Raw genomic sequence first — 15,926 nt, 5'->3', positions numbered from 1 at the left:
TTGTCATCCATTCCCCTTTGTCTGTCATACATCTGTGGAAGATGTCTTTCATGGTGGCAGGTTCTTCTGAAAGTGAACGGATCAGCTGGGTGTGGTCTACATAGGATATGATGTTCATTCTGTGTTATCTGACAACGTTAGCCAGGGGGTCATGGAGATGTTGAACATAGTGGTGCTGAAGGACGAGCCTTGGGGGATGCCGCAGATGAAGTCCTTGGGTCCCGAGGTGAAAGGTGGTAGGCGGATTCTCTGGGTTCTTCCTGTGAGAAAGGATGCTATCCACTTGAGGGTGTTTCGTTGGATACTGTCGTTATGCAACCTCACTATGAGGGTGTGATGGCATACAGTGTTGAATGCTGCTGAGAGGTCGAGGAGGATCAGGGCTGCCATTTCTCCTCTGTTGAGGAGGGTTTTGATGTTGTTGGTGGCAGCAATCAGGGCAATCTTGGTGCTGTGGTTGGCAAGGACACCAGACTAGGAGGGAGATTGTTCCTCTCCAGGTGTGGAGTGAGTTGGCGGTTGAGGGCCTTTTCGAGTACCTTGGCGGGCACCAGGAGAAAGGAGATGGTGAGTAGTTCTTGAGTTCGCTTGGATCGGAGGAATGTTTCTTGAAAAGGGGTTTGACTTCTGGATGTTTCCATACTCCGGGAAAGGCAGCAGAGGTTATGAAAGAGTTAAAGATGGCCGTGATTTTGTTGCTGATCATCTTGCTGCTGAGGTTGAAAATGTGGTCCGGTGGGTTCCCCTAAGTGTACGGAGTTCATTATGGTTGTGGTGTCCTGTGCGGTGATCATGTCCCAGTTGGTGAGCAGGTGGTTGGAGACCCCTTTGGGAATGGCATCTAGGAGGCAAGGAGGCTGAGGGCGGCACTGTTGGTGGGTTGGGGTTCAACCTTTTCGTAGATGGTGGTGATTTTCTTGTGAAAAAATATGCCAGGGAATCACAGAGTTCTTGAGAATGCTTTCAGTTGCTGAGGCGTTGGTGAACTCTCCGATGATTTGGAAGAGTTCCTTGCTGTGGATGGGGCTGTTCTCGATGCGACCGGTTATGTCTCTGAGCAACAGTACGGACATCCTTATTATGTAGCTTTACTTTCATAGTCTTTACCTTTCCTAAACCATGAAGCAATGAAGGGACTAGACCTACTATTTTGTGATGAGCATTTATGTTGCAATTCACTGAAATCAGTCCCATGTCAGCAGCTGTGTTCAAACTGTGCAAGCAGGCACTTGCCACTCTACCTTGAATCACATGAATCAGTGCTTGTGCTTTGTTTTTTTTATGTTTCGCTGTCGCTATGAAAAAAACCTCAGCACCTCATGGGTGTTGATGCAGCCCAAGTGTACCCTTTGGTCTTTGATGGCATAAGCCACGGTAACAGAGACAGTTCATTGTACTTTTCTTCAGACATATTTATCAATGCACCACTATGGATAAAGAATGGAATTGAACAGCCATTTATTTTCAATGTAAGTTTGGACAGTGTTTCTATGACTTTGTTACTTTGCCATGCCGATTTTTCTTTGGCTGACTTTTCTCTTCAGAGGCAACCAATCTGACGTGTGCATTTTTCTGAGGTAAACTTTGACATAGCACAATTATTTCTTCACTTTTACATATGATTGAGGCAGAAGAACTGTTTGATGATGATGATTGACTTCGTATAGTATCTGTTTGCCTCAACTGATGTTGCCACTTGGCCTTGTGGGCACGCATCAAACATTACTTTTATAACATTCTAGTGGTCATTTTGCCTTCGCACTATGATGCATTTTCTTTTTCCTTTCCTCAGCACATCGTAACAGAATGATTTTCCTTACTATGGCCTTTGCATATCTGACTAGTGGCGGGGCATTTTCCTTTGTGTAGAAATGCGAATTTACAGCTGAAACACAACTTCTTTTTGCGTGCAAACATCACTTTGTGTCCTTCAGTCTTTTGTTTTTAATTACTTTTCACACTCATGAATGACTTGCTCTGGGCACCTCTGGCCTCCATGTCAGCATCATGTCATGCAGCACGTTCTTCAGCTCTGACAGCCATCAACACTTGCTCCAAACTAAGAGTTTACTTCAGCATTTGTTGTCTGAATGAATCGAACAAGCATCCATTGACCACTCTAAGCTGCATGGCTTCTTCATCATTAAATTCAGTGAACTAACAGTGTTTGATGAGTGCGTCTAGTCTTTCCACGGATTCATTCATTGTTTCACCATCTCTTTAACATTCTTGACTGAAAACATCATTAATTTTTTGTAGTGGATTGAATTTGAGATTCAACACATTCTAAATCTGACGATATGCAACTTCTTTTTTCAGTTCTTGGCATGTTCTTTATGACTTCATTCACACCATCATCAGCGGGATTTTTGAGATATTTGATCATCTTCTTGTTATCAGTATCACCAATATTTTGATTTTTGGTTGTGTTGAATGGTGATGGTGGTTTCCAGAAGGCAGCAGCATTGTGGACCAGTGTGGAATTTGCAGACATCAGGATTGGAGTTTTCACTAACCTCTCTGACTGAAAACCAGGATTAGTTCCATTCATGCCCAGCCTTGGCCTTGCCATGGGCAGGCCTCGAGCTGTCCTTGATGAGCTAGCTCAATTGGCCGAACGGCCTTTTGCCAACTTTCTGCCACTGTAGATATGGAGCGATTCGTTAGCAAACCCCGGGCACTTCTCAGGGCCACTGTCAACTGGGGTGTGATTACTTTACTTGTCGGGAATGGTAAATTATCTATTTTATTCTTTTGACACTTCAGCTTGCATTTTCTTACCCCTGGTTGATCCGTCTTCAGCGCTTCTGTTCACGTTACTTGATAAATGAGAATTGTCTTTAACTGCATTTTATGAACCTGGTTGAATCCTTCTTCAGTTTTTTCACTCCATATATTGTATAATTTTACTTTGCTTGTCAGCGCAGTACCTTTTTGTAGGATCTTGATCTTATTTTCCTGACCAACGATGCATAGAATATTCTGTGAAGCTTTTTTTCCATTCACATGCTTCAAATCGGTTAGAGTTGTGCTTTGACTCCACATACACAAACCGTCAACTCAGCACTTCAACAAAGGTACACGTGGCACGCACAAGCAGCTTGCTTGGACCATGCCAAGCTCTCCAGGAGAGCACTTTCTCCTTCAAGTTACTTATCCCCTATCTCATCGCCAGTTGTATCATCCTTCCCAGTCTGGTGTCCTCTGAATGACTGTAAATCATGTTGTTATTCCTCTGCATGTACCTGTGAACACCAACATTCTAAACCAAATTTTCATTACATTCTATTCTAATGATTATGTCACACTGGTAGGGAGTCCTCGGGAAGCCAGAAAGGTTCTGTTCTAAATCGTGCAAGACACTACAGTATGAACTCACGGACATAGCAAAAACAGACTGTATCGTAGCAGCTCATGTCTCTGGTGCTGCCAAGGTACAGTTGTAGGTGGCTTTCTGCCTAGTTGTCCCATGCTTTGAAGTGCATCTGGGACCATATTACAAACAGTGCCCTTGGGCGCAGTGGGCATGTGCGCATATTGGCTACACCCCCAGGGCACTGTAGTCTTACAGAAGAAGATGCAGAAACTTGTATACCCTCTTCTGTAATACAGATAGATGCCACTGCACATAGAGCGCCAGTGCTATCTTTACAGGGCATTCCCTCATTAGCATGGGGGCTAATGAGGAAACACTTTGCACTGTGCCTGTTCCTTATTATGGACGTGGGCGCAGAGGCAAAGAGGTCATTGGGGGTGCACTGACTGTGCTACAGAAAGGTATTGCACAGTCATTATGCCCTCTGCATGGAACTCCTGAAGTGGGATGAAGGGGGTTGGTCATATGGACTCCCAAGTCATCCTCCAGCAGGTGGGTGCAATCATCACTACATCTACCCGCAGGAGATCTCTGTCCCATATTTCAAGTGCAGGCAAGTGTAGCCTGCACAGAGAAGACGGAGCCACTGATTAAAACAGCCTCTCTATATTTAATTAATGTGCTTCCCTCGTGGCAGCACATTACTTGAAATAGACACACTGTCCCTGTTTGTGCCTGGCACACCTGTTTAAAGGAGGCTGAAATAGGAGCAGTTCACGCTTTGCGTAATAGAGGCCCTGAAAATCTGTTGTAAATTGCTAGGCATACTCCGGGGAATCGTTTGTAATCCAATAAAATTCGGAAACCTACTCCAGTTGTAGGAGTGCATACATTGTAAATTTCCACCGTTTCAGAACTGCACTGACCTGTGTTAATTGGGCCTAAAGAAGTAGCAGTATATTAAAAAAAAAATCACAGGCTCTAAGGAGGCACTCAGGGGAATAAAACGTCTAGAGGAAAGTATGTTTACCATATACAGAGTTTCAATAGCTTTTTGATTCACTGTTGATGTTGGCAAGCCATATTGCTTTCAACACAGTAGAAGATCGTGCCAATTCGGAAGAGGGAAGAAACATGAATCTTTCCATTACTTGACACTTTTCAAAAAATTTGCGGAAAAACAACATTATTCACCTTTGTCTGCACCAACCACAATTCTTTTAATGTGGTATAAACACCTACCTTGTTCATATAATTCAAATGTGCTTGGTTATCCATGATTGTCATTCTTGTTGCAAAATGTTTTCCTTACTCGAGCAAATGGCCATCAGCAAGATAAACGGGAACCGATATAGGGACTGAATAGCAAACATTCTTGCCTACCCTTGTGAAATATTGTGATTCCTGGAAGCAGAATCTGTTGACATTTATACTCACAGTAAGGGCTTACAAATACATAAAGGCCCTCATTATGAGTTTGGCGGGTGGCAGGAGCCACCCACCAAACTCATATTGCTGAGAGATCGCCTGTGTGGTCCAAACACCGCCGGCCCTATTTGAAATTCACTGCAGGGCCGGCTGGTGGAAACAGTGTTTCTGCCCGCCGTCCCTACGGTGAGCAGGGCCTTAACATTACAGCTGGCTCATAATTGATCCGACAGCAATGTGGCAGTGCGGCAGGTGCAGCCGCACCTGTCGCGCATTCCATTGCCCGTAATTCATGCAGTGGAATGCGCGAAGGGGCTGTGCATGGGCAGTGCAGTTTACCCCTGACACCCCCATTCCGCCAGCCTTTCCATGGTGGTACCGCCATGAAAAGGCTGGCGGTATGGGGGCTCGTAATCCAGAGGGCAGCCCCTTATTGTCACAGTTACTCCAAAGGCGGAGCTATCAGCTAGGACTCAGAACCCTTTAGGTGTACATAAGAGATGCCGCCTTTGGAGTAAGTGACAATAAGGGGCAACTCCCCTCCCCGCGTTCCCAGACTTGAGGCTAATAGCCTCTATTCCACAGGGCCTCCCTCAAACAGTTTAATAAGGCAGGCCTCGGAGCACTTTAGTACATCTACTCACGACCTAGCATATCTAGCTAGCCCCAGACCGTTTCCGGCTTTAGGAGAGGGCAGAAACATGTGTGTCATACATTTATTGTAAGAACCCTTGAATCATTATATTCAAGTTTGCCACATAATGCTTTTGATCTTACCAACAAATACCTACATTAAAATATTATATCTAATAGGTGATTTCTGAGGTAATTTTAGTATCTATTTCTCTTTCAAGTGGATCCCCTTATTTATCCAGAAAGATAAAATTTCAGCACTCCCTCAGAGTTCATTTAACGAGGTTGAGTCCGCCCTGGTAGTATCATCTTACCTGGGTGTGGCTAGGTGGTCATATGATGAAACATGACAATACAATGTGTGTGAGACCACATGGTCCGTAAAGGGAACTCCACCGCTCAAACACTCAAATGTCACTACCGCTTTCCATGTCTATGAAGTAGACCGCCTAACCGGTGATCTACCCTTTTTCGGAACAGGCCAGAGAGACCTGTCCTTAACAGCCCCCACACCTGTTGTGTTAGAGGTGCTCTATATAGAAACTGCTCTCCAACTAAACATGGGAACTTCCCAAAGTTCTCTGCTGCTTACTTTATTGCATATATTATGCAACACACAAAGCATGAAAGGATATTGTTTTATATACATATACATATCTATATGTATATATATGTATATCAGTGCCATAAAGCTATATTAGTACCTCAGCCATTAGTTCATGTACTGATCTGCACTGCAAACAATGTCTCTGTACAATCAGAATACAAATAATGTTGCAGATGGTTAACATATAATTGTGTTTTCATTGTACCAAATCAACTCTGGTTAAGTCTCTAATGCTTGCCTGGATTCAGGAAGAAGCAAGGTACCCAGATGAAGACAGGTTATAAAAATCTTAATACTGCATTATATATATTTTCTTCTCAGTATCGTTTGTAGTCAAGTGACATAATAGGGATAGGATTGACACTTCACTCTAACTAGTCTCATTACTACTGTTAAATCTGATTCTCCGCTGGACCCTGCCCCTTCTCAAGCGCAGGCCTTAGGTGTTCAGGCCATCTATCCTATCTTAGACAAGATTTTTTATATTTCTATTGAAACTGCTTCAGTTCCTCAGGCCTAGAAACATGCAATAACAATTCCACTTCTTAAGACACATTCATTAGATCCCTAAGTATTAGGAAACTGATGCACCATTTTCCTTCTCCGGTTCTGATCTAAAATCCAGGAGAAACATTGATCAAACAATTATCACACTTCCCATAATTCAGGATCTTTTAAATCCCTCTCAGTCAGGTTTGTCCGTTCTGCTCGCAGTCACAGAGGACGCGTGCCAAATATTAGATCAGGGTGGTACTCAGGCTCTTATCTTGCTGGATTTCACAGCGGCATTCAGTACTGTGCCTCCCTATACCCTGCCTAATAGTCTTTTGAAAGTAGTTTTTTTTAAACCTGCTATAAAATGATTTATTTATTTTCTTTGCTGTTAATCTTTTTTAGTCTCTATTGAACCTTTTTCATCTCCCAACCACCCTCCGACGGCCACGCATTTCAATGTGTAGCTCCAACCTATGGCAGGAATTAGTCATGTCTTTGAGTTCTCCCTTTTTTCATATGTGAAGATGCCGAGAGTATTGTCTCTCTGATCAAGGATCCCCCTGCATTCCAATTATATTCATTTTCAAATGTGCCTGTCAGTGGTGACAAAGTGTTTTGGCCTTAATTACCTAAAATTGAATGGCGGAAAGACGAAGACCTAGTTGTGGTCAGTCATTCCAACCTCTGGTCCTTTCATTAGTGGTCAAATAGTTTTAGTCCCCCACCGGTCCCTAAGCAAGCTGTTAAAACTGTTGGTATTTGGTTGCATTATAAAACCACCAGATCAAAACCCTTGCCACTAGCTGTGTTGGCAGTCTGTAGTGTTTGAGAAAAAATCCCTCCTCTCCTGTTTCTGGCTACCCAGAAAACTGTCATCCAAGAGAAAATCATCTTTCGCCTGGACTGTGGAAGTGGTCTGTACTTGGGCACTAGTCAGACTCCCTTACAAGTTATTCAGGATGTTGCAGACCTCTTCTTACTCCAGGTTCCTGGGTGCCACTCCATTTCTTCGCATCGAGATATGTTGGTGGTCATTCCGACTTTGGCGGTCTTTTCCTTAGCCTGCCGAAGCCGCAGGCGCCAGAAGACCGCCAGTGCTGTTGGACTTCCGACCACCGTATTACGAGTACTGAAGGATTTCCGCCCCAATTTGGGCGGAAATCATCCAGTAGTCCTGCTGGCGGTCGGAGGCGCAGAGGCAGTTCCACAGCCGGCCCGCCTGCCCCACTAAAAGGACTCCGACAGCTGTATTACAACCTGTAATATGGCCTGGTGGTGTCCTGATGGTGGGGTGCTGCTGGCGGTGGGAGCGCTGGGTCCCGTCCCCTCAAGGAGGAGCACCTCGTCGGATGGGGCAAGTGTCCTTCGCAAGGGGAAGGGTGTGGGGTGTGTGAATGGATGTGTGTGTATGCTTGTAATGAAGGGGGGGTGGGAGGGTAGTGTTTGTGCCTGCATGCTTGTATGTCTGTGTGTAAATGTGATGATGCGTGTGTGGGTGAATTCGAATGTTGGGTCGGGGTGCATGTGTGCACGCATGTAGACTGGTGGGGGTTGTCTGTGTAGGTATGCTGAGAGAAGGAGGGGGTGGGGGATGGAGTGTATGCGTGTCAATGGGAGTGAATGTAATGAGTGTGTGTGTGAGTGGGGGTGTTGTGTCTGTGTGCATGTATGTGTGTATGGATTGGGGGTGTTGCATGTGTGCGCATGGGTGAGTGTAAGGGTGTTGTGAGTGTGTGTTAGGGTGTGCGTGTCTGTGGGGGGTATGAGTGCGTTCGTGTATGAAGGGGGGTGGGATGTAAGTATGGGGAGTGGGGGGGTCACTACTGGGAGCGGGGGCCGAGGGTCACCACTGGGAGCAGTGGTTACTGGGGCGTTCAGGGAGGTGGGGGTGGGAATGTTATAAGGGAAGGGGGTTGAGGGTTTGTAGGTATATGGGGGGGGATGAGGAGTCGTCTACTGGCGACAGGAATGCAAATTCCTGTCGCCGGTAGCCTTTCCCCTGGGGATTTTGTGGCGGTGCTACTGCCATGAAATCCCCGGCAGAGAGGGGACTCATGATACCGCCAGCGGTACTGGGTTGACAGCCAGGTTGGAGATGCTCCTCTCCAGCCCGGTGGGTCCAACTACCCTGGCGGTAGGAAGAGGTAGGTGTTGGTTTGGCACTGGCCAAACTGCCACACTCATAATCTGACTTTCATTCACTTAGAGTACTAAATTTAAGGATCTCCGTTTCTGCTATCGTGCTTTCACTTCAAACAAACCCACCTCCCCAAACTCGTCCAAAGCCCTTTTGAGGTGGCTTTCAACAAACAATTGAAAACTTTGTTATTCTAGATTTCCATCTATATCCCAGGCTCTTCCTGGATGGAGTGTTAGCACTTGGACACCGTGGCTCTGGGGCAGGTATGTGCTTTACAAAACATAAACATCTTCACAGAGAAGCCATGTTCCTTCAGGCTAAGAGCTTCGGCTCTCAACAGTGCATGGGTGAGCATTTAAATTAGAGAGGGCTTGTTAGTACTTTCATGAGCATAAACTGAATTAGTTACTCGATCAGCATTCCTCACACTCATTTACCCCCATTATGCATACATTTAAGGCATTAGCTGGCTGACAGGGTGTGTCTGCCGGAATATTATATAGTATAGTTTTGGCCTTGGAAAGTGGACCTTGCGACTGGTGAGTTAAGTTCATTCAGTGCTGCTACTTGCTAAACAGAACTTTAGCTGGCAGCTTAGAAAGGTATGGGCTCAACTTTATCTTGCACATATTGAACAGTGTAAATGTTAAACTTTACCCAAAGCTGGAGAGCTTCTGTCTGTCAAGTTATAGGCTGACTGATGACACTCAGCTGATTTTACTGGCAGTGAATTCTCCAATAAGAATTCAATATCACCATATTCTCTCTCTGTTGCTACTCCCCGTCCCTTAATTCACATTGTACAAGAACACTGCCACCATTCTGGCAGTACTAGACACTGCAGAAGAATTAAAGTATAGTGAGGGAAAATGTTTGTGAATGGATGTATTGATTGGGGGCAAATATTCAGTACTCTGTACCTTCCGGGATGATCTTAAACGAGTGGTTCACAGACCTCCCAGGTGTATGCATCTGTTCCTTTCTTCTGTGTGCTTTACCTATCAGCTCCATGTTTTCATCTGATGCAACACTGCCCTTAACCGATTTGGTATGGGCGTTGGCACCTCTCTGGTGCGGGTCACGACCAGTGGTCGACACCAGGGAGGGGGTTTAAAAAATCCTCGGGTGTGTCGCACTCAAGGATTTTTTTTTTTCTAAAAAAAAAAACTGGAGACGCAGAAGATCTTCCGTACCTCCCCCCTCCACCCTACCCACCCATTTGTGACGCGCTGATGTCACTGTTTTGTTTTCCCCATCGGAGCAGGAAGCGTCCGCAATGGGGAAAACGGCCCCAAACGGCCTTCCCGACGTTCGGGAAGGCCTCGCTTAAAAGAGGAGACTCTACCCTTTTATATGAGGCCTTCATGAACAGGTTTTCTTGGGGGTCGGCCCCCTCGGCAAACGGGCCCGATCATACCCGTCTCCCCTCCATGGGCAATTGTTTTTTTTTTTTTTTTTTAATAAAAGAAATGGACAGGGAGTCGCCCATGGGCAGGGCGACCCCCTGTGGGGCCCATAATTGTTTTAGTAGTTGGATGGTTTCCTTGGGGGGGGGGGGGGCCATAATGGCCCCCAGGGAAACCATACAACTACCAAAAAAAAATCTATAGATCTATATATATATATATATATATATATATATATATATATATATATGTAGAGAGAGAGAGAGAGAGAGAGATCTATGTAGATAGATATATCTATAAAGAGATAGATAGATAGATAGATAGATAGATAGATAGATAGATAGATAGATAGATAGATAGATAGATAGATAGATAGATAGATAGATCACTTTTGTCAATGCATGTGTGGTTTCCCTGGGGGCTGCGATCGGCCCCCAGAAAAACCAGACCCACAAGTAAATGTGATAGATATATATTTGCCACCAGTTGTCTTGCAGTTGCAGCTTGTGTCTTCAAAGCAATGCACATACTTCAACTGACGCATTTCAACCGTAGCTTTTAGGCAGCAATAAAAAAGTCAAGTAAGTCTTGTGATTATGTTTCTGCTACAAAAGGATCAGACTTTTATCTAGTGGCAGTTTTGTTCCCATAAAGAAGCGTAGAAGGTTTATAGGCCTACTGCAAAGAGCAAATCTGTATTTTATGTATATAGTTGAGTACATTAGTAAAGTCAGCCATTACCTGCGCTATGATACAAATTAAATGTATGTGCGGGGTGGGGGTTATGGAGAGATGAAGGGCACTTTTGCTGGGTGGTAGTGAGGGAATCCAAGGAGGAAGACATTGGAGTGGGAGCACCAATAATGATTGTTGGACTGGGCGCTAGAGGTGCTAAAGACTGTGATGATTGGTATGTGACAAGGTGTTTTCCGAGTGTCTTGAAAGAACGTGCTGATTGAGGGAAGAAGCGAAGGTAAGGTGACCTCTACTGTTGCACGTATCACACACACCCCAGCAACTTTGTGACTGTCTACGTAGGCTAGTGTTTTAGAGCAACAGTTTAGCCAGTAGCAGAGATGGCATCTCGTTGGGTGACTGCTGCTCACGCCCTCACTCAGGTTATAGAGGACAGCTCTGACATAGGATCAGAGACTGAGACAGCAGATACTGAGACAGCATCTGAGGGGTAGGGCAATGGCGCAGACTCTGGGAGTGATTTTTCGGTCGGAGGAGTCCCATTCGATAACTCCTCTTCCAGTAATTATGAGGGAGGTGATGAGGACAGTCCTGCTGTCCCTTCGCAAGCACAGTCTGCGCAATGGGACAATAGCGGGTTAGCCCAACCTAGAGAGCAGGTGAATGCGGCGGCAAGCACAGAGAGAGAGTGCTCTCTTGGAAGCTCCCCAATTTCATTCAGCTCCAAATTCCACAGCACAAATTGTATTGTGGAGATATCAAAATGATATATCACAAAACAAGCTGGTTTTGTAAGGCAGGCACCTGTGTTTTTGGTCCTGGGCTTGGCGACCATGTAGGGGAACATACTAAACCCAGACATTTCTTGAAACTGTAGGAGCCCACAGAGGTGTGACATATGGATTCCCCAAAGTTTTCTTAACCAGAATACCCTGCAAAGCTGAAATATTGAATAAAAACTCTATTTTTTCTTCCATTTCTGTCACACAAACTACAGGAATATGTTAGGATCCACAAAAGTCCTACCACCCAGTGATTCCTCAAATATCCTGATAAATACACTACCCCACTTGAGTGCCTGTACCTAGTGCCTGCGTCAGGAATGGATCACCCCAGGGTCAACAGTTGCCTCATGTAAGGACCAACATTGAACGTTGTGTGATCTATTCCTGTTGTGGGCACTAGGCCTACCCACCCAAGTGAGGTACCATTTTATTGGGAGACTTGAAGGAATGCTGGGTGGAAGGAAATTTGTGGCTCCTCTCAGATTCCAGAACTTTCTATCACCGAAATGTGAGGAAAAAGTGTTTTATTGGCCAAATTTTGAGGTTTGCAAAGGATTCTGGGTAGCAGAACCTGGTGAGAGCCCCACAAGTCACCCCCATCCTGGATTCCCCTAGGTGTCTAGTTTTAAAAAATGCACAGGTTTGGTAGGTTTCCTTAGGTGCCGGCTGAACTAGAGGAAAAATCCACAGCTAGGCACTTTCCAAAAAACAGCTCTGTTTAGTTTGGGAAAATGTGATGTGTCCATATTGTGTTTTGGGGCATTTCCTGTCACGGGTGCTAGGCTGACCCACACAAGTGAGGTACCATTTCTATCGGGAGACTTGGGGGAATGCTGGGTCAAAGGAAATTTGTGGCTCCTTTCAGATTCCAGAACTTTCGGTCACCGAAATGTGAGGAAAAACTGTTTTTTAGCCAAATTATGAGGTATGCAGAGGATTCTGGGTAACAGAACCTGGTGAGAGCCAAAATCTGCAGCTAGGCACTTTGCAAAAAACACGTCAGATTTCAATGTAAAAATGTGATGTGTCCATGTTGTGTTTCCTGTTGCGAGCATTAGGCCTACCCATGCAAGCGAGGTACCATTTTTATCGGGAGACTTGATTGAACACAGAATAGCAAAACAAGTGTTATTGCCCCTTGTCTTTCTCTACATTTTTTCCTTCCAAATGTAAGACAGTGTGTAAAAAAGACGTCTATTTGAGAAATGGCCTGTAATTCATATGCTAGTATAGGCACCCCAGAATTCAGAGGTATGCAAATAACCACTGCTTCTCAACACCTTATCTTATGCCCTTTTTGGAAATACAAAGGTTTTCTTGATACCTACTTTTCACTCTTTATATTTCAGTAAATGAATTGCTGTATACCCGGTATAGAATGAAAACCCATTGCAAGGTGCAGCCCACTTTTTGGTTGTGGGTACCTAGGGATCTTGATGAACCTACAAGCCCTATATATCCCTGCAACCAGAAGAGTCCAGTAGACATAACAGTATATTGCTTTAAAAAATCTGACATTGCAGGAAAAAGTTCCGGAATAAAACGTGGAAAATGGCTGGGTTTTTTTCAGCTCAATTTCAATATTTGTTTTTATTTCAGCTGTTATTTTCTGTAGGAAAACCTTGTAGGATCTACACAAATGAACCCTTGCTGAATTCAGAACGTTGTCTACTTTTCAGAAATGGTTAGCTTTCTGGGATCCAGCATTGGTTTCACACCCATTCCTGTCACTGACTGGAAGGAGGCTGAAAGCATAAAAAATAGTAAAAATGGGGTATGTCCCAGTAAAATGCCAAAATTGTGTTGAAAAATGTGGTTTTCTGATTCAGGTCTGCCTGTTCCTGAAAGCTGGGAAGATAGTGATTTTAGCACCGCAAACCCTTTGTTGATGCCATTTTCAGGGGAAAAAACATAAGCCTTCTTCGGCAGCTCTTTTTCCCATTTGTGTGTAAAAAACGAAATTTTTGCTGCATTTTGGCTAATTTCTTGGTTTCCTCCAGGGGAACCCATAAACTCTGGGTACCTTTAGAATCCCTATGATGTTGGATAAAAAAGACGCAAACTTGGTGTGCATAGCTTATGTGGACAAAAAGTTATGAAGACCTAAGCATGAACTACCCCAAATAGCCAAACAAGGGCTCAGCACTGAAAGGGGGGAGGTAAGGCACAGCAGCTAAGGGGTTAAAAAGTATGCCACAGTGGCAGCAATAGTTAAAGAGTTATTTTTGATCACTGCAAATCTACCGCTTGACCCAGCTATCAGACTGCCTCACAGCCAACAATGCCTATCCTCACTTTCCCAAAACAGAAGTAGCCCTCATTCCAGGTTTCCAAGGCCAGACTTTTTGGCTTCGCCAGTGTCTTGTTTTTTTAAATTCAGGCCTTGAGATGGATTCAGATGTTTTGTTTGCCTCTTGTTAAAGGGAATTTAAAATCTGTTTCCCACAACTGTTGGCCTGTTCCACGGTCATCTACATTTTGCTTCATGCCACCACAGCATGAAACGTGAGGCTGTGGGTCAACCCACTACAGCCAATGGATCTCTTGCTTTGTGAGTTGCAGCGTTTTTTTCCCTTATCACCTGCTCCTATCCTCCTAAAAAGAAATGTATTAAAGTGCCAAGGCTGGTGGACCCACACTTTATTTGGCCATTGCATTTTTCTTTACTTCCGTTACTTTTATTTTTTTTTATTCACTCTTTTGTGTTTAGTTACAGTAGTCCAAAAGCAAGATTACTTTTCTTAATCCGACGAGAATCATGTTTGACTGGATAGTACATTACGATTAATTTCTATATCTGTTCTATTTAACCCAGTCTGGTAGTAAGCAATATGCTGCTATAATAAATTTGTATGAGATGGTTAATTATTTTTTTGCAAGGATACAGCCTCCATATTTAGTTGGCAGCATTTTCTTTTTTTGTTTTTCTTGTTTCATATGCCTTCAGTAAAAAGAATAACAATAATAATAATAATATTCTACCATCTTTTGAGAGGCGGAAACGCTGGCTTTGATAATGCTTGTCTATCGTGCTTGAAATCCATATAGCTGGGCGGTATATAATACATACCACATGGTCACAGTCCTACACATGAGTTATTAGTAAACGTGTAATGCCAAGGTCCGTTATCTTACTTTACGCTCTTCTATCTTTGCATAGCCCCACAGTTGCGCTTTTAACTTCATTTTCAGTAAATAGCAGTAAAACAATCAAATACAGAATTAAAACATTAGATCAGCAAACGCTTTGCATGTATTCTTTTAATAACCTGTTTTTCTTTTGCTCACACTTCAAGTATTAGATATTTTTACTATTTATTTCATGTATGTGCCGAAAACCTTCGCAATAACAAATCTGCCTTGTGCACGCAAATAGTGCTCAAAAGTCTATATTTTTGTAAGAACTGTCTCATAGCTAATTATGCCACAGGCCCATGAGCATAAATGTTTAAATCGCAGATGTGCCATACTGATGCTCTTATGGATTTTTTAATGTTTGTTTTGTAGGATAAAGAATCTCAAAAAGATTTGGAAGCTTTACTTACTACCCTGAGGCAATAACAAGAACTCTTCCCAAACGAGATCATGTCAGTGCAATCCGTTGAATGGAATCCAAGAGTCTGGTTGATTGGATGACCGCCTGAAGTTTAGAATACAACTATATTAATGATCGTGTACATATTGAGATCGTCCTCTGCTTTTAATCATTTGGCAAAAAACGTTGCTCTTCTATTTAGCCTCAGTAGCAGAAAGTTTAGGGTATTGTTTGTGAATCAGCATGAATCGTTGTAGATTTGTAGGACTATCTTCAAACATAATCCCCAGATTAATGAAAACGGCGCAGAGGAAAACAATGGAAAAGCTGTAAAAGTTAGTAATCGCCGTGTGTTCGTTTTAAAATGTTTCTTTTACAGTGTAAGAAAAAAAAAAAACAGAAAGAACATCTCAGCCTTTTAGTATATTTTATATTTCTTACAAAGATTAATAAAGCAATAATATAACAAAAAATAAATCAATAAAGATGATATTTTATTAGACGTCTTGAAAATGTAAACTTTCTCATTTCACCTGGTCAAGATGGCTGTTCGTTTTACAAATAATTTGCAGTAACTAGGAGGGCAAATGCAGTACAGTCAGTGTGGCTCGTTTGTGAATTAGTGATTGAGTGAGTAATGGAGTGAGTGATGGCACTGCGACTATCTGCTCTCCCCAGTGATTGCCATGCAAGCATATTATATTAGACATTGAGATATCACAGTTGTGTCCGTGCAAACACCCCCAATCGAACATGTGTATTAACTCCAAACCGCTGTCTCTGTTCCCTGGATTTAATCAGTAAGCTACATTGACGTTTACTCCCTTTAGCAAATGGGCAACTAAACCCATTGCTTTTGTGTCCTCTTCCCACTCTCCAGCTAAC

The 15,926-nt window shown here is 43.6% G+C and overlaps 1 protein-coding gene across 3 annotated transcripts in view; it reads left to right on the top strand.

The window, feature by feature from the left end:
* The window catches only part of RMDN2 (regulator of microtubule dynamics 2), a 516,997-nt gene extending 501,454 nt beyond the window's left edge, over window positions 1-15,543 (top strand). For 2 of the 3 annotated variants that reach the window (XM_069234474.1, XM_069234475.1), the window contains one exon: window positions 15,014-15,543. In XM_069234474.1, coding sequence (XP_069090575.1) covers window positions 15,014-15,067 — 54 coding nt within the window. In that variant the 3' untranslated portion in view covers window positions 15,068-15,543. The remainder of the gene's footprint in view (window positions 1-15,013) is intronic. The other variant, XM_069234476.1, reaches the window with a different exon arrangement.
* The last annotated feature ends 383 nt before the right edge of the window (window positions 15,544-15,926 follow it).

The sequence above is a fragment of the Pleurodeles waltl genome, chromosome 5 (genome assembly GCF_031143425.1).
Source record: "Pleurodeles waltl isolate 20211129_DDA chromosome 5, aPleWal1.hap1.20221129, whole genome shotgun sequence".
Lineage (NCBI taxonomy): Eukaryota > Metazoa > Chordata > Amphibia > Caudata > Salamandridae > Pleurodeles > Pleurodeles waltl.
Note: the sequence above shows the minus strand (reverse complement) of the source record. Positions and strands in the feature narration are given on the sequence as shown.